General features: G+C 57.3%; 1 protein-coding gene across 1 annotated transcript; it reads left to right on the top strand.

Moving 5' to 3' along the window:
- Positions 1-8,287: 8,287 nt before the first annotated feature.
- On the top strand, positions 8,288-13,861 carry LOC309446069 (opsin-5-like; the record flags this gene model as incomplete). Its single annotated transcript, XM_082065470.1, has 5 exons — positions 8,288-8,375; positions 10,007-10,169; positions 10,264-10,391; positions 12,220-12,548; positions 13,307-13,861. The coding sequence occupies 5 exons, from the start codon at positions 8,288-8,290 to the stop codon at positions 13,859-13,861; spliced, it is 1,263 nt and encodes a 420-aa protein (XP_081921596.1).
- Between the last annotated feature and the right edge of the window lie 4,725 nt (positions 13,862-18,586).

Genomic DNA, 18,586 nt, shown 5'->3' with positions numbered 1-18,586 from the left:
GAGTGTTTTGGTCATCCCTGCTCCAGCCAGGTTGCGGGTACTGGGGGGGGATGAGGCTCTACAGAGACCTTCACTCAAATTTCAGGCTATTTTGCTTCAGAATTTGTTCTGAATTTTTTGTGACACCTGCTGCCTCGGTGGTGGATCAGTAACAAGGAAAAGCCCAATAGCATTTTTATGTAGCCGAAGCAGCTTGTGGATGTTTGTAGCACATCCAGAGAGCTTTCTGTCCAAAAGGCAGAAGCCAAACCTCAGCCTTGGCCATTAAACCACCAGGATGGACTAGACGGGCTGGGTGATTCCGTCTCCCCGCAGCACAGCCCGTAGAGGATCCTGTGTGGCTACGGGTCCCCCGGGTTGTCACCGGTGCCGGCGCAGCCGCCTCGCCAGGGCCGTGGGCCGCTTGGCCGCGGGTGTTCGCGCTGAGCATGGACCGGCTGGGCCTCCGAGCGGGACTGGATCCGGGCTGAGGATGGTGAGCGGGACGCCCCAGGGGCGCTGGATGGGGACGGCTCAGGTCTGGTTGAAGGACCATCTCTGTGTGACAGTGACTCCGTTCGACCTTGTTTATGTGGCCTTTGGTGAAGACCAAGGTATGAATAAGGGTTTAAAGATTCAAGCTTTAGGGGCAAAGCGCACAGTTCATGCCGCCTTCCCAGGGATGTTGGTTTAGTTAGACCTGGCTGTGGTCATGGCAGGTGGTCTGGACTTTTATGTTATTGAGGAAATAAATGGCTAATTAAAAATTCTTCAGTTAGATTAGTAGCAGATGTTTCACAAAGCACTGTTCTGAACATCTGTCCAGCTGCCTTAGCAGAATCCGGTTTGATAATGCAGAGTCCTACTGGTCTTCAGCTTGAGAAAACATACTTGACAAAGTTTTCAGTTTTGGATCAAGTTTATGTAAATATTTAAAGATTTAAAGGATTAATAGGACTCTGCATAGCTCCAGAAGCACTCCTCCACTTCACAAGTACAAGTGGTGTCTTTCAATGCACAGCAGCAGCCTCTGAAGGTGGATGACAGCTCTCGGTTTGTCAATTACGTGTTTATACTCTGTTTGACAGATAATTTTTTCATCATGATTTACTCTTCCTCATAATTAGACACAGCAATTAGAATATCTTGTGTGTTATGCTGGAGTTTCCTTCCCATGGCGCTGTGGCTGGATGGTCTCTCGGACACCTGCCCCCCGCAGGGGGAGCACGGGAATTAACCCTCCCCCGCACCGATCTGCTTGTCTCCCTCCTGCCCCCCACTTTGAATCATTTCAGTCTCCTGGTATTGGGGAACTTCACTGTTTTCCCAGGGCATTCCCTATTCTGAGTTGATGTTTGTCTTAAGTTACTCCCTCACAGATCCGACCAGCTGGCTTGCTGTCCTTTGTGGGCAGCAGCATCCCTCCTCCTTTGTCTCAGATGCTCTGCTGTGTCTCTTTGGTACCCCCAGGAACGCTTTTTCATTTCAATATCAATGCAAAGAAATGGCCAGAGATGGAAGAAACACAGAGAGAACAGAGCCCCTGGCAGCACTGCCCGCAGCTCCATGTCCTCTTGTCCTTGGCCTCTTCAAACGCGCCTTCCCCGCTCGCTCCCGCAGAGCCCGCGAGGCTGCGCCCCGGCCAGCGGCTGCTGCTGGGACGGCGTCGGGCACCTGGGTTGACGCGGAAGGGGCCTGGCTGTGCGTCTGCTTTCCAGGTACAGTTATTACAGCACTAAATTAACTGTAAACACATCTCTCTAATGGACGCTTGTGTCAAAATGCCCCGTTTGCATGTTGTAGTATTGCACACGGAGATGAGGTGCACAGTTATGTAGTTTAAGTGACTGAACGCACTGGTAGGCTTACAAATCCTTGCGGTCAGTGTGGTCCAGCACAGGGCAGGACCACGGGGAAGGATGTCGAAACACAGCCAGGCTGGTGGTTCTCAGTCTCATCTCCTTATCTCCAATACTATCAGAGCTGCGCTGCCAGCGTTTTAATGGGAAAGGGCCCCGTGTCTGGCGGCGAGCTGGTGGATTCTAAAAGTCAGAGGGAGCTGAGTTTCAGGTTACTTCCCATTTGCAGAGATGTGAAGCTGATGCTGGGAAGGACACGGTGCTGCAGAGCTCCTCGCTCGGGTGGCAGCTGGGCCGCCCTGTCCCTTTGTCACCTGTGCCGCAGTGACCCGGCGGGCTCGCCGGGCCAGCTGGGGAGCGCCGGAGCTGCTGTGCGGGGAGAGCAATTATGCTGCAGATTGTGCAGTTGTATGCTTAAAAACCCAGGTGTTTAACTACGTGGAAAGCCCTGTTTGATTTGGTCAGCACAGACTTACAAAAGCACCTAGAGAAAGTGTCCTCCCCCAAGGAAGCTGTTCTTGACAGAAGAGCAGGGTTAAACAGGCGCTTAAGCCCTGCTCTGTTCTTGGGCCGTAGCTGAAACCGAGACCTTAGACCAACAGATCTGCTGGACAAAGCCACCTCAGCTGCTGCAAACGGGCTCCAGTGGGTCAGGAGAAAAAGCAAACAGTCTCGACTGTTAACACAGGCGGTGTGGATGTCCTCGGGATGTATCCACAGAGGAATGAATAATTTCTGGTGGCCGCCGCCTGTGCGGCAGAGGGAGAGGCAGACACGCGAGGCAGGTGACAGTCCCGGTGCTGCGAGCGCTGTCGGTGTCGAAGGGGAGCAGGGGGCTCTGGGTGGCCTGTCGGGGCACCGGCTGCGACCTGCTTGGCGAGGCTGCTCCACTTCAGGCTCTCCCAGCCGGCAACCAGAAATATTAGATCTGGGACAGATGACATTGTGTAGGTTTGACATATTTCTTCTGTTGTCTTTGTAGCTCTGCCAGCATCCTGTGGTCGTTTGCTGTCGACTGGGCTCTGGTTCCTTTGGGGAACAGGGAGCTTGAATATTCATTCTTTCTGGTTGTTTTTTGAGGGACAGAGGGAGGAAGAAGGGAGAGCTTAGAGACAAAAATGAGGTGGCTGAGATAACACAGGCTATACCAAAATCTCAAGGATTCACAGCAAAGAATAATGCTTCAGGTCAATTTTGATTTGTAGAAATCAAGCTGTTGGTTAAATCCCAGTTCAAAAGTACTCCTCTAAAGACTTGCCATAAAAAAGCAATGTTGAAAGTGCGTGGTAGGTCCCAGTCTAAGCATGGCTCATCGTGTGCTCAGGCTTCGAGAAAAGAGCTGTTCCACCCCTGAACTTTGGTTTTCTGTCCTGTCGCCTCCACAACCCCGGGCTCCTCCACCTCTCTCGAGGAATCTCTTGCAGACAAGAAAGGACTAAATAATCTCAAAGAATTCAATCCCTTTTCCAAATCGGGTGAGAAGGGCTGGATGAATGAAGCGCTGTCGGGGAGCAGCAGTGTGGCTGAGGGAAGACAGACTGAGCTGGAGGGCTGTTTCCCACAGAAACTGCTTAAAAAATAGTGCAATTGTGCAAACGTGCCCACCAAGTCCAATAACTGTTTGCAGCCCCGTGCACGGCGCGGCGCGGGAAGTGCCGCTGCTCCCGTTCGGGCTCGTGACCCTGCTGAGGACCCTGTGCGTCCCATGTCACCGAGCGCCGTGCCCCGGGTCCGTCCCAGCCGAAAGGCGGAAAACGGGCACGTTCCCGAGGGATGTCGGGCTCTTTGGGTCAGCGCTGGCCATGCGGGGGGCTGCACAACGGCGCCTCAGACTTGGCTGAGGCCTTTGTGTTTCTGGAACACAAACAACAACTAACTTTGTTTGTAATGATCTCGGTATGTATCTATTTACATAGCTGTTTAGTGCATAAATGTTTCTCATGAGCGTTCTTTCCAAAGTACAGTACGTAAAGCTATTAATGTGCTATTGCTGTCCATTTCTCCAGCTTCGGGGTTCCTTGCTGAAGCAAATTTGAGCACCCAAATCCAAGCTAATCGGTTCCTGACAATATTTGGAGCCCTAAAAATGAGCACTAGGGTATTTTGTATGATTGCCATTTCTAACTGTCAACCAAGGGACAGGTCTTGGTGTGGAGCTATTTAACGGAACGTGTGGTTAAGTGATGTTGTAACTCGTGTTTTGCCAAGCAGAGACAGGTCGAATTATTTAGGTGGAAAACAACCCCCAGCTCGGATTGGCAGCAGGCTCAGCACGGCCATCCCCACCTCCTCGTCTCCTCTGTCACTCCAGCATGTCCTTGGAGCACCTCACGGCACAGCATGGGATCGTGCAGGGCGGCCAGCCCGATCTTCAGGGAGAGGTGAGTGAATTGCCACCCGTGCCCCTTGGGGAGGGGAGCGATGGCCGGGAGGAGCCAAGAGAGCACCTGGGGATGCTGAGCCCGTGGGGTGATGCTTTAAACTGCACTCCCGGTGCCTCAGTTTCCCTTGCTGTGAAAATAGCGGCTCTGATGTGGTAGCGGGATGTGCGGCTGGGGCGGGGGTGCCTGAGCGGGGGGCTGGGGAAGGAGGGTGCCCGGGCCGAGCTGGCCCTGCGGCACAAGAGCTGCCCGGGCTGCGGTCCCGGTGCGGGCAGAGCCCGGGCAGCGCGCGGCGGAGCGGAGCTGTCCGCCGTGCCGCTCCGCCGTGCCGCTCCGCCGTGCCGCTCCGCCGTGCCGCTCCGCGGTGCCGACCCCCGGTGGCAGCCGCCGCGCTCCCGCGGCCGCGGACCTTGCGCTCCCCTCCCGCCGCCGCGGAGCTGCCGGGGGAGCGCTGGAAGTTTGTGCCGGCGGAGAGCGGGGCGGGCTGCGCCGGGGGCTCCTCCGGGAAAGGTGAGGGGGGCCCGGCCGGGGCGGCGCTGACCCGGGCACCCCGGCACTGGTGTGGGGAGGACGCGGTCCCCGTGGGGTCTGCAGGTGCAGAGGGCAGCGAGCACGGCCCCGCTGCGGTCCCGGGGCTGAGCGCCTCGCTTCCCTGGGGGGGTGACGGAGCGCAACACCGGGACAGTGCATGTGGGCATGGGGGACCCGCAGTGCTGCCTCTGCTCCCCGCGCGGGCAGCCTTGGGCACTGGTGCGTGTGTGACACATCTCACCGAGAGCTTTAGGGTGTGCATGGGGTTGCACCCCCTCTCAAAGGGGTGGCTGACGGGGGTGGCAGAAAACAGGCTCGTTCTGGCTGTAACCGATGGGGTCGCACAGCCCTGGCACAGGAAAACTCTGTATTCTCCAAAGTGATTTCTGGGAGCAGACTGAGGGCTGCCTTTCCTTACACTGCGACCTGTCCTTCAGACACCGAGCCGTCCCTCAGTGATGCTCCTTTGCTCTCCTGTGGCTTTTCAAGGCTTGCTTTGTTTGCTAGGCTGGCAGCGGTGTCTAAGCTTCCCTGTGCTGGGAATCGCAGAAATCGATTCCTGCTATTTACTATTGAAAGGGACAGAAGGTCGGCTGAGTTACCAGGCTCATCAGGTTTCCTCCTCTTCTCCAAGAAAGGCTCTGGCTTTGTGGTACGTAGGCTGAAGAAAAGCAGCTGTCCAAGTCTGGACGGGAAAAGGGCAAAACCGACAATCACACAAAATAAAATGCAGAGTTTTTGAGGTAGACAGAGCGCATGTGATCAGTCCAGCCATGCTGGTGCCCTCCCAGGTGCCAGATATGCACCTTGATTCTTCCTGTGAACACAATAATAGGGTCTGGGATGCACAAGATGAGGGTTTCCTGGTAATGTACCTGTGGCAGCAGCTGCTTGGAAAACTTTATCTCATTTTGAACTCTGATTGAATTGAGGGGAAAGGAGCTTTCACAGTCTGTCTCTTCTCAGAACACAGTCTGAGCACTGGAGCTTAAATCAAATTCAACAGCAGCTCTGTATGCCCAAAGACTACGTGGCCAAGCAGTTGATTTTAAAGAGCCGCACTGTGCTGGCTGGGCAGCCCCAGATGAGACATTCTTGTCTGAAGTCCCTCCCAGGGGAGTTACAGGTTTAGTTTTAATTGAGCATAGTCATGTTTTTGAAATGTTTTTGAGTTGGAAGAAAACTCCAGCAGCTGTTTCTGTCAGAAACGAGTGTGAATGTGTTTCGTACCCGCACTGGTGCTGCTGCAGCTTGTGCTCTCCATTGAACTCGACAGCGCAGGGCAAGGCTGGCTGGGGCAGGGGGGCCCGTGGGCGGGTTCCAGCAGGAAAGCGCGACCAGAGCAGTTTGTGAATTGGCGGGGGAGCAGGTTACTCACCGGCTCGTTTCCCTGTAAGTGTCTCCCGGGATGAGGAGGTCCCGGCGTCCCCTCCCAGCGGAGCTCAGGGAAGCGCAGGGGAAGGGCTGAGGGTGCGGAGCGGTGTTTGTGCTGATCCTCGTTTGCTTGCCTGTGTGCCGCACAGAGCTACGGTAGGTTCACAGGATCGAGTTTATGATTTACTTTCAGCCACAAAAATGATAGCGCTCCATGTTTCTATGGAACTGATTTATCATTCGTGTGTCAATGACATCATATCTATCAGTGCAAGAGATGAATTTTTATCATTTTCTGTATTACACTGAGAGATGTGCACTTTACAAATAGCTCCAGCACAGCCATAAAAACAAGGCCTATCCCAAGTAATATGTCAGAAATAGAAGTTCCTCTGCCCTGGCTTATTGCTACTTTTTGCCAGCTTGATCTCACTGGACACTTGTAGCTCCCCTGCCGTGTCGCAGGATGGAGACCGGCCAGGGATCTGAAGGCAATGAAGTCCTGCGAGCTTTGCCCGTTCTCTCCTTCCTTTGCTGTGTGCGCACGGGAGAGCAGGAACAAGTCCTCCCAGACCGTTGGTGCTGGGCCCGTCCCTGTGTCACCACAGTGCGGCTGTGTGACCGCAGTCCCTCCTCTTTCCCGGGCTACATGTTCTCAACACACGGATGCTTTGCTGAAGCATCTTGGAGAGGTCGTGGGCATGTGCCCTGTTCAGAGTATCTGCTTCCAAGAGCTCTTGAGGAAGAAAGAAATATGGCCTAGGGGAGAACTATGCATTATGAGAACCTCTGGAATGATCTGCTCAGCCCTTAATAAAGGTTGTTTCCAATGAGGTTAATGAAGGACCTCATTTTCATGGCCAGAGTTGCTCAGTCTTCTGCAGGGAGGTATAAATTACCTGTCCCTGTACCGTGGACACTGTGTCACTGTGTGCCACGTCCCTGTGCCGCTGGTGAGGGTCACACAGTGCCCTTGCTGTCCCCAGCTGTGCCGCCGCTGTCCCCAGCCCCGCAGGGCTCCCCCCGCTCCCCGCAGTGTGCAGGTGGGACGCTGGGGAAGGCGGCAGGAACGCTGTGTGCATTAAACATCCCAGCCAGCAAGCTCACAGCTATCGAAACACATAATTAAACCATTCTTTTCTCTCGCCCCCTGTCCTCCTTTTTCATCACCTGAACAAAATATTTTTCCATTTATTTGTTATCAGTGAAGGGAATGAATATAGCAAAACGTGTCTGCTGTTCTGCTCCACTACCCCCTATTAACTTCCCAAGCACTTGGGAACCTTTGGCTCAGCTGCACAAAATAACAGGGAAATGAATTAGGGCAATAAGACTCCACGACTGAGTCAGGCAGCCCAAGAAAGGGAAGGACTTTTTACTGTTTTTTTTGTTAATACCTGTGTTCAGCTCCGAGTTCCTCAGCTCCTGCCCAGCGGGCAGCACGGGTCACATCGAGCTGCAGCTGAAGAAGGCAGGTCCCAGCAGGGCTCAGTGATCGGGGTGACGGTTCCTTTCTGTCCCCAGCTGTGGGGTGTCCTGGGCCGGGGTTGGATGAGCAGCTTGTTCCAAGTCCCTTTGTCCTCACCAGCCCTCCCCGGCACACGCTGTGCTGGTCTCGCGGCAGAGGCAATTAATATGCTGCTGGAATGGCCCGTGGACAGGTCTTGGCTGCATCGCAAGGACAATGTGGGCCAAGTCTCTCTGCTGATGTGGACACAGGGACAGGCAGAGGCACACAAAGGACGGTGCAAGCCTGGAGGACACAGGGGAACTTTGCCAAACCCAAAGCTTCCAGCTCTGAGCAGCCGGTCCTGTGTCCCAACACGCAGCCCCTGCTGCCGTCTGCGCGTTCCTGAGACTCGCAAAGAAAATTGAGATCCAAAGGCTAATGCACCAGTAAAATCTGTAACTGACGAAACGGTAATCAAGGGAGCTGAGCAGCCTGGCCCTACGGTTGTCCCCAGCGCTGCACGCAGCGTTACCGAAGCGGGTCCCGCAGCGGTGGGGCCGGGGGTCACACGGGGGCGGATGCTGCTGGCCTGGCCGTGGCGCTGTGCCAGACCTGGGTGACGGAGCTGTCCCCCCGCAGCTGGGGACCGAGCGCTCCTTCCTCAGCCAAGATTCGCTCTCACTTGTATTTGTATCTCGTATCTTGCTTTGCAGATGGGAAGTACGTCCAACACCTCTGTGTTCATCTCCACCTTGTCAGAGAGAGAAGACCTGATTTTTGGCACGCTCTATTTAGTCTTCGGTAAGGAAAGATGGGCTGTTTTAGCCGTGTCCCCGCTGCAGCAGCCCAGGTGCCTCCGGAGACATTCCAGCCTTCTGCAGTCACTGATGCTCCCAGATGTGGTCACTCATTAGCAGAATAATCCAACCGGCCCTTCCCACGTCAGCCCTCCCCACGTTACTCAAAGGGATGGATGATCTGGCCAAGGCTTGGGGGCTGCATTCCCCTCTCAGGGGAACTGCAGGTACCTGCTATGCTTTTAAATATTTGGAAAGTTGACAAACAAACTTTGAGGAACGTGTTGTAACTTCTACTGCAGCCAGATGAGGTGGGACGGGCTGGGACTGTGTGTCAGCATTGCCAGCTTCATGGCTGCTTCATGGTTCGGACCTCCAGCTGGCCCTCGCTCTCCACAGAAGATGCTGGTCCATGTCCTGTGGTTTGCCCTTGGCACTGAAAAGCCAGTGGGCAAACCTGAGGGGTTGGATCCTGCTCTGTGGTGGCTTGGTCCTGGTTGATGGGGCCAGAAGGGAGTGGTGGGCAAAGAACAGCCAACTTTCTGAGCCCTGAGCACATTGTTTCCCAAATGCTGGAGGTTTTCATGCCTGCGAACTCGGGGAACCCAAGGGGTGCTCACCCCCCTGGGGCTGCCAGGAGTCCTATAGGCACCTCCGGCTGCCGGGAATTCATAAAGCTCATCAAATGTACGCAGCACAGATGTGAGAGCAGCTCTGTGGGAAAAGCTCCTCGTGAGGCTGGGAACAAGGACACACAGCTCAGTTCTCCACCCTCCAGCAGCCCCAAAGCCTGGATCTGGCTGGGTCTTGCGTGGGAATCCTGTTCCTGAGAGGAACTTTAGTGTTGGCCGTTCAGCGGCTTTGGAAGCTGGTTCTTACCATGCTGTTTAATTTACAGCCTAATCCGTTAGGGAGAAACTCTTGTCCTACCCAGCCTGCTCCAAAAGAAGCAAAGATTCCCCTTCTGAGGACACTGAAACCTCTTTTCAATGAAAGGACAATTATGTAATTAAAAAAAGAAGAGAGATAGCCCTTGTTATAAAATTTTAATCACCACTGTTGTTTTAAATGCACTAACAACAAACAAAGAGCCTTTTTTGTTTAGTCTGGATTTTCCTTGATCTCTATAATGCCTTTCTTCTTGTTTATTTGGTTACCGTGATAGTGGACAACACGTATTCACAGGAGTGACACTGCCAGGAAGAAATGAAAAAGGCGGAGGAGCCCGGCGCCTTGGCCTCACATCAGAGGAGCAATCGCACAAAGCTCCCGTTATTTATCCTGCTGGAAGGAAGTTCCCTCTGGCTCCTTCCAGCTGGAAGAAGTGGCTCTGGCCAGGTCCTGCACCCGCAGCCCGGTGCAGTCGCATCCCGTCGCTGCCCTCCTGCCGAACACCTCTGCAGGAGCTCGGGAAGGGGAAGGGAGCAGATTGGATGTAAAGCAGCTCCAGATGTGCTCTCGGAGCTCTGCAGCTCCCGTGGGCTCCCCTGCTCAGCCCACTCTGGACAGGGGAGCCTGGAGCCCTTTCCACCCTCTGTAGACATCTCCGGTGTGTGCTTCCAACCATCTCAAGATGATTCTGGCTCCTTTCGTGGCTCTGTTACGTACAGCACCGTTCCTCTGCCTTCTCCGCAGGCATCATGTCCCTCTCCGGGAACTCGCTGCTGCTGCTGGTGGCCTATCGGAAGAGGTCCGTGCTGAAGCCTGCCGAGTTCTTCATCGTCAACCTGGCCGTCAGTGACCTGAGCATGACAGTGACGCTCTTCCCCTTGGCCGCCTCCTCCTTCTTTGCGCACAGGTACCCGTGGAAGCGGCTCTGGCGCGGGCGCTGGCCCCGGGCGCGGGTTGCAGGCGCCGTGGCTCGGAGGTGGCAGCCGGGCTTTCCCTCGCAGGTGGCTCTTCACGCCGGCGGTCTGCACCCTGTACGCCTTCTGCGGGGTCCTGTTCGGGCTGTGCAGCCTCGCCAGCCTGACGGTGCTCAGCGCCGTTTGCTGCCTGAAGGTCTGTTACCCAGCATACGGTAGGTGCTGGGATGTGTTATCTGATCTGTACTTACACCCCTCTCTGTTAAAATAACAGGTTTTTTCTTTCCTTACGGGCCAGATCCACCTGTTCTGGGAAAGCTTTGCCGCAGGGCAGCCTGTTCCCTGTCAGTACACGGTGCCGCAGACTCTGGAGGTTTTTGTCACTTGTGTATCCAGCCCCTTCCACCCGCACGGGGCTCAGGAGCCCCAGCACGCTGTGCCCGTGTCCCGTGCGTGCGTCTCAGCCATCCCTGCCTCCAGAGCCGGCTCCGCTCCAGGCTCAGGAGCGTCGTCCAGAAAAGAATCAAGGGGGGAGTCCTGCCCCTGTAGAAAAGTGCCAGGGGCTGTGTCCCAGCAGGTCACAGGGCTCTGGACACCCACACACAGCCCTGAGCTCAGGCCAGCGCAGACTCTGCACCTGCGAAGCCGCAAGCTCTGGCAGCGCGAGGAAGAGCCGCCCTCCCTTGTCCCTGCTGGGAGAGCCACAGGCCAAATGTATTTAATTCACTAAATAATTAATGCAAGAGGGCTGAGTCTGCAGCGTTGTAGCTAATTTCTGTAGCCCTATTTTCACCCGGACTTCCTCCGCAGAGCTGATGTGAATGTTTGCAGCTCTAGGCTTGGGCACCAGCTCTTTGTAGAGGGCATGGAGTGCAGGGAGCACTCGAGGAAGTGAGGGGACCCGGGGTGTCCCCTACACAGGTACAGCTCCTCCTGTTTGGAGTTGCTTCTTTATTTCCTCAGCTCAGATCCTAATCCTCTATCTAGCATGTATCTTCAGAGTAGACTCTGGATTAGAGACCAAAAATAGAAATTAAATATGAAATCACAGATATTAGTTTGATGTGCAGACCTGCACCCCAGGGTGCATGCTCACCCCCGGGCCCGCTGCCGTCTGCCCGCAGCCAACACGCTTTGTCCTGCGCCGCTGACAGTGTCTCAAGGACGATGCCAGAGCAGAGTCACCTTGGTTATGTGCCAGCACAACAGCTCAGGAGATGGCTAAAAAGGTGGAAGGAAAGATAAAGATAAAAGTGGGCTGTTCAAAGGCAGCCCAGGTACCGGTGGCTTTTCCATGTGCAGGTTCTGCTCTCGAGATCAGGCAGCACCCGGCAGCCGGGTAGGCTGAGCTTATCTCCCCGTGACACCCCAGCCCATTTTCCATGAGGAAATGTCTAATCGCAATGTGCTTTTAATTGCTTAATTTCAAAGAAAAACGTTACTTCTGTGTATGGCTGAAGATTTAGCACTTTATACTGAGCTCTTAGAAGTTTTAGATTGGATGTGGGATGGGACTAAAAGGACAATAAACCACCTCCCCCAGTGCTTCAGCCAGACAGAGGAAAAGGTCCTTCAGGTGGCAGTGTCTGGGAAGGCTCGGGGCCGTTCTGGAGCCGCCGTCCTGGAGCCACCGCTCTGCCCGTACGGGGCTGCTGCAGCCGGGCAGCCTCCGGCCCCTCTGTCCCGAGGGTGCTGCCATGTCCCCGAGGGGACCATGTCCCCCCCATGCCACCAGCAGCCACCTGAAGCTGAGCGAGGCTGCGTGGCTGATCCTGCTGCTTGCTGCCCAGACTGGTGCAAACCCTGACATTTCTTGGAGCTCCTTGCTCTGGGTGCCCGGCCAAGTGGGACAGGAGGATGTCCGTGTGTCCTGGGCCGGGGGATGAGCGCTGGCACAGCTCTGCTGGCTCCAGGGCTGTGCTGTGGCCATGCTGTGTGTGCAGCACGGGCACCTGGCCGTGTCCCCAGTGCCTGGAGCTGTGGGTCACAGCCCCTCTCTCCACTCCCACGGGAACCGTCCTCACCACGATCCCTCTGCCACAGGCAACAGGTTCTCGCCGTGCCACGCCGCAGTGCTGCTGCTGTGCGTCTGGGCGTACGCCCTGGTGTTCGCCGCGGCCCCCTTGGCCGAGTGGGGCAGCTACGGCCCCGAGCCCTACGGAACAGCCTGCTGCATCTCGTGGGAAACCTCCAGCAGGGAGGCCACGCTCTACATCCTCGCCCTCTTCATCTTCTGCTACCTCCTGCCCTGCCTCCTCATCCTCGCCTCCTACTCGCTGATCCTCTGGACGGTGCGGGTGTCCGGCAGAGCGCTCCGGCAGCGCAGGTCGCCGCGGCGCGCCGCCCGCAGCGTGCACGGCCTGCTCCTGAAGGTAGGGGGGCCGGGGGCTCGGGCGCCCCCGCCCCAGCCACCGCCCCGCGGGCAGGGACGCGGCGGGACTCGCATCCAGGGTGTTTGCTGCTCCCAATGGATGCTCCAGGTGTTTGTATCAGTGCGGGTAATAGCACATTTCTCCTCGTTTAAAGCCATCAGCTGGAGGAGTTTTCATTTTAAATTACATTGGAAAAGATCACAAAAGGAGCCTGCATGAGTCATTGTTCCCCAGACTATAAGCTAATACTATAATTTACCAAGGATATGTCAGAAAAAAAAAAAGTGGATACCCTTAAAAAAATAAAAAGAAACCAGCTTTCAAAGCTGGTCTCAAAGGAAACATTGGTGTGTGCTTAGAGGAGGAGAGTCTGGGCACGGTCTGTCCCCAAAGCCGCTCGGTCGGGCTGCTCAGCAGCACACAGGTGGCTGGGGGGGCTTTGGTCCCAGCGGGGCCGCCGGCTGGCTTGTACCTTCACTGCCGTGGCGGAGGTGGTTCCTGAGTTTCTCGGTGGGACAGGGTGTCGGGCACCTGCAGCGCGTTCAGGTTGGCGTGCTCACGTGGGACATGCTCAGTTGCTGCCCTGATGTCTGACACCCCGGTCTCCAGTGGAACGGGGCCAGAAGGATGAACCCCTTTCCCTGGGGATGTGACCGGCTGCTCGGGGCCATGCTGCACATGGCTGAGGTTTTTTGGGGGCTCAGCATCCCGTGTGTGCCACAGGAGGCTCACGTCATCTCCATCTCCTCCTCCCTCAGCTGAGCATCGCCGTGTGCCTGGGGTTCCTGGCTGCCTGGACCCCTTATGCCGTCGTCGCCCTGTGGGCCGTCCTCGGCGGCACCAGCCAGGTGCCAGCACTGGCCTTCGTGCTGTCGGCCGTCTTCGCCAAGTCCTCGACGCTCTACAACCCCCTGGTGTACCTGCTCTTCAAGCCCAACTTCCAGAAGTTCCTCTCCAAGGACGTGGTGCTCGCCCCGGCCGTCCGCGCCCTGCTGTGCTGTGCCGGCCCGCGCGCCGCGCTCCGGCCCGGCCCGCCCGCGGGCGGCAGCGACCGCCCCGGCACCTGCAGGAGCTGCAGCGACGCCTTTGAGTGTTTCAGCAGCTACCCCAAGTGCTGCAGCCCGGCGCAGGCGCCCGGCAGCTCGCCCCGGCGCGCTCCCCGGGCCGGCCAGGCCAACGGAGCCGCTCGCCGGCCGGGGCTGAAGGGGACGGTGCAGGTGATGGTGCTCGTCACACGGAGAAGGTCGGGCCTGGGCGCTGTGAACGTGGTGGGGGAAGCTCTGCCGTCCGATACGGTGAAAGAGCTTCTCTGAGCCCGCCGTGCCCCTACCAGCGCACTGGAAAACAAACTCAAACGCAACATTTCTCTCACCTACGTATCCAATGGGTCCCCAGCATGTTCTGCAGATGAAGTGACATGAAAACTTTAGACCGACCTTGTCTCCTCCTCGGGTTTGGCTCTTACAGCTCTGAGCCTTGTCTTTGCACTTGAGAAAAAACAAACAGATCCCCAGTGCCTGAAATCTGAGCAGGGTGCACATCCAGGGCGCAGTTTCTCCTGCGGCTTGTTCTCTGGGCCCTTGACCTTTGTTTTTCCATCCTGGTGCTCTGATGACCAAGAGGAACTTGGTTGTCTCAAGAAACTGTGCCTGGCAGGGCAGGCTGGGGGCAACGAGGCCCCTAGAGGCAGCTCCTGTTGACCACGTCCTTCCCCGCTGGGAAGGGCCACACGCTCAGCTACCTCACCTGGGATTACAAAGCATCTTTATGTACCTCTCAAGAGACTCTGCAGGCTGGGTTACAGCCCTCCCTTGATTTGAATGCACACCCACCACCATCCTATAGATTGAAATGGGGTCTTTGGTGTAAGGACTTGGGGTTGAAATAATCCTGGTGCCAGTACCAGCCCCCCCAGGTCGTGCTCCCCAGGCGCCCGGGGCTGAGCTCGGGGGTCTCTGTCCCAGCTGCTCGTGGGCACAGTGGGGCTGGCTCTGCTTTGCAGAGGCTGAATAACACGGTGCTGCGAGAGCTTGGTCATGCCCCCAGAAATTAAAAGATGCATTCAAAGTGATGAGAAGAGTCAGTAGCAGAGGTGGGAGCCGTGCTGCCAAAACCACAACCCCTCGCCAGAGCTGCAGCGTTAAATTACGGGCTTGCTAAATGGAGATGGTGAAACACCTTCTGCACCGAGCGCTGAGAATCAGGCGCTGCCGCGGCGCTGCCGCTGGTTGTGCTCAGCCCGCCGGCTCCGCCAGCCGACCCCGCGCTCCGCCACCTCCCTTTGCTCTCCAGATACAGATACTGCTATTTTTAGTAGTCGCTCCCAGAACTGGGGTGTATTGCTGCTTTTTCTTAGTGCCGCTACAGCAGCCTCTTCCTCTCCATCTCCTCTCCATCTCCTCTCCATCTATCTCCTCTCCATCTCCTCATCTCCTCTCCCCCAGCACAGACCCCCGTGTCTGCAGGGATATGGGGGGCTGAAGGGGCTTCCCAGGGGGCAGATGGCAGGAGATGCCCAAAATAAGTCATTTAAGCTACAAACACGCACTGCTGAACCTGGGCATTAAAAATGTCAATGTTTTTGGCCTCGCCGTTATGTCCCAGTTCTGGCGCAGGTGGCGGTGGGGCCGGTGCGAGCCCTGCGGTGGGGAGGGCGCCCAGCGAAGTGCTGGGGTGCTGGAGTCCTGCCCTCGCTGTCCCCCCGTGTGCCATCGTTACCCGCTGCTGCTGCACGGCTCAATTAGCGCACGACAGCATGGCCGTCGTGGCTCTTGCTGTGTCCCTTGGTCATTTCATAGAGTCGTAGAATGTCCTGAGCTGGAAGGGACACACAGGGATCATCAAATCCAACTCCTGTCCCTGCACAGCCCCCAAATTCACACCATGATTTCCACTTTAACTGGCAGTTCCACTGTGACAGGAGAGGGTTGTCAATACCCATGGGGTGCACTTGCACCTTCTCGGGATGGTTTTGCCCACGTGTGATACCTGCAGGTGCAGGTTTTTGGGGCAGGGCAGGATTTATGCACAAGAGCCAAGTAATAACTGAAAGGCCACGCAAGGCACAAACCCTCCTGCCTTTGCTTCCCACTCCTGCTCTACAAACCTCCCCCACACCCCAAAGATGTGCAACGTTTGCAAAACGCTGCAAACAAACAAAGAAAAACCAGGGCAGCCGGTGAAGAGAGGGGACGGAGTTTGCAAGGGGGTGCAGGTTTCCAGGAGGCCAGCAGGGCTGCGGGGCCCCGTCCCACGCGCAGCCGGGGCTCCCACGAGCGCCGTCCCAGGCGCTGCGGCACACGGGGGTCACAAGCGCTTGGCGTCTCTGCTGGTTGGCCATCGTGTTTCAGAAACTGTGCATTTTTAAAGTAAATTCACTCATGCAAAACTGCCATTTGACTTGGTTCGCTTCTGTGTTAGTGGGATAAACGGTGACATCGCTGCTGCGCCGCGGGCAGGAGCGCGGGGCCATGGCAGCGGGGGGCGTGGGGGCCTGGGGCCAGCAGGGCTCCCTGCCCAGCGGCTGAGCCGTTGTCCTGCGGGGCAGGGACGGGGCGCCGGGCTGGGCTGTGCCCTTGAGCCGCCACCCCGGCCCAGCCCCAGCTGTGCCCGCTGCCCATCGCCCCCCGCGAGCACAGGAGCCCGAGGGGAGGCCAGGGGCTGCTGTCCCACCGGGGGACTGGAGCACGAGGGGCCGCTGCCGCCTCCTGGGGACACGGACACCCCGGGGGAGCCGAGGGGCCAAGGCTGTGACCGCGGCCGGGCTGGTGCTTCGGGCTGTGATGGGCTCAGGTGCAGCCCAGCGCTGGGTCCCGGCTCTGCTCAGCAGCCCCCCCGCCTGCTGCTTTGTCCAGCGCAGCCCAGTCATCACCCGAAGGACACAGGGAAAAACAATCTGCAAGTCCCTCAAGTCCTTCGTTACTCCAGGAACGCCCCAGATCAGCGTTTTCATCTTTAGTTTGGTGTGAGAGTGCATAATATCGAGAGCATGTAACACTGACTACGCTTCCATCGACATCCATGCGGAACACTCGTGCTGCGGGGAGCCCGGGCAGCCGCTCAGCACAACCAAGACCCATTAACAACGGCCGTGCACCGTGCCCAGGCCAAGCAGCAGCTCCAGGGTCCCTCCCCGGCACCACCCGGGGCTGCCCCGACCCAGATACACCTGTGAGGCTGGGCCTGTGCCCCGGGCCACCCCAGCTGCTGCTGATTTAATCAGCATCCCCAGCTGGGGATGGTGCCATCAGCTGCCACCAATTACCCAGTACAAGAGGCCGCCCCTCCCTCCAGGCTCCGGTTCCGTGGTGGTTGCTGGGGTGAGCCTGTGAGGAGGATGGAGGCATCGTCATCGTCCCTTGGGGCTGAGGTAGGGTCTGCGCTGGTTGTTGTGGTGGGTTGGGGTCTGGGCGGTGGTTGCTGGTGGTGAGAACTGGTTTCCTTAGCTTGGGGTGCTGCTGCAGCCTGGCCCCCGCCCTGCGACTGTCTCGGTGCCCACAGATGTCACTGTGGGGACAGGGGTGGTGATGAGCCTGCAGGACAGGCTGGAGCCCCATCGCGTGCTCTGTCGTGTCCTGTGGGTGAGACCTGGTGGGAAAACGGAGGCAGAAACTGGGTTTGTGAGCTGGCAGTGACGCAGCGGAGCGGGTTTGCTGCCCTGGGAACGGGATGGGAAATAACTTCTGGGAGTGCGTGAGCGGCCCCAAGCCGAGCTCTGGGCTCCCCGGCTGCCCCTTGTGTGGGTCCTCGTGTCCAGAGAAACAGCCCCGGATCTGCTGGTGGAACCCGGGGCTCTGTAATTAGCAACATCTGCATTGTACCTCCTGCTGGCTCCAAAGTGAAGAGAGCATAATAAACCTCAAGCTTACTCTTGCACAAGTTTGCAGATTACGCTAAGTTAGGACAGAGCTCTTAGTGTTTGTGGAAAGAGGATTAGAGCTTAATATTGGCCTGATACAATAGGAAACGGACTCTCCCTGCAGTAACTTTAGATAATCAGGAGACAGATGAGTTTTGGTGTCTAAGCATGTAACGTTATACGAAGAAATCCGAACAGTGAAATGGCTGTCACAGGAAAGTCGATGTATTGATAAACGAGTATGAAAACTGGTCAGTGAAGTAATGGTAAAAGCTTCTCCTGGTTCCAGTTGGTTAGTGTCTGTTTTGAGAGGGACCAAAGCTGTCGTAATTCCAAGTTTTGACAAATGTAATATTTCTGTAGATTTTAGAACAGTTGCTTTTAAATTAAACCATCCAAATTTTCTTCAATTTAATTGCTTCAAAGTGACTTCATTAGTTCTAGCCGTATCATTTAATTGCTCCCATTTAATGTGTAAAATCGTTCCCAGCAGATTAGCGGCCGGAGCGCTGTCGCTAATTGCCGGCAGAGGGCGGGGAGCGACCAGCTGGCCGCGCTGGCGCTGCGGGTGGGGCGGCGCTGCGGGTGGGGCGGCGCTGCGGGTGGGGCGGCGCTGCGGGTGGGGCGGCGCTGCGGGTGGGGCGGCGCTGCGGGTGGGGCGGCGCTGCGGGTCGGGCGGCGCTGCGGGTCGGGCGGCGCTGCGGGTCGGGCGGCGCTGCGGGTCGGGCGGCGCTGCGGGTCGGGCGGCGCTGCGGGTCGGGCGGCGCTGCGGGTCGGGCGGCGCTGCGGGTCGGGCGGCGCTGCGGGTCGGGCGGCGCTGCGGGTCGGGCGGCGCTGCGGGTCGGGCGGCGCTGCGGGTCGGGCGGCGCTGCGGGTCGGGCGGCGCTGCGGGTCGGGCGGCGCTGCGGGTCGGGCGGCGCTGCGGGTCCGGCCCCCGGGGGCTCCGCAGGTGACCCGTTCTGCCGGAATAACACTAGAAACCAGCGGCTATTGAATATTTCGGCGTGACTCCGGTGCAACACGGAACCCCGTGGAGCAGCACCCGGTGCGTGTCCTGTGCCAGCAGGAGCTCACAGGGACCGTCCAGCGGCTCCGGGGCTGCGGTGTTCAGACTGAGGGACAGTGATTGATGGGAAGCGCCAATGTAATTAAGTCTCGAAGGGTGAAGGAAAAGTCCTAT

Source organism: Streptopelia decaocto, assembly GCF_964273445.1.
Source record: "Streptopelia decaocto genome assembly, chromosome: 14".
In the NCBI taxonomy this organism is placed as follows: Eukaryota; Metazoa; Chordata; class Aves; order Columbiformes; family Columbidae; genus Streptopelia; species Streptopelia decaocto.
Note: the sequence above shows the minus strand (reverse complement) of the source record. Positions and strands in the feature narration are given on the sequence as shown.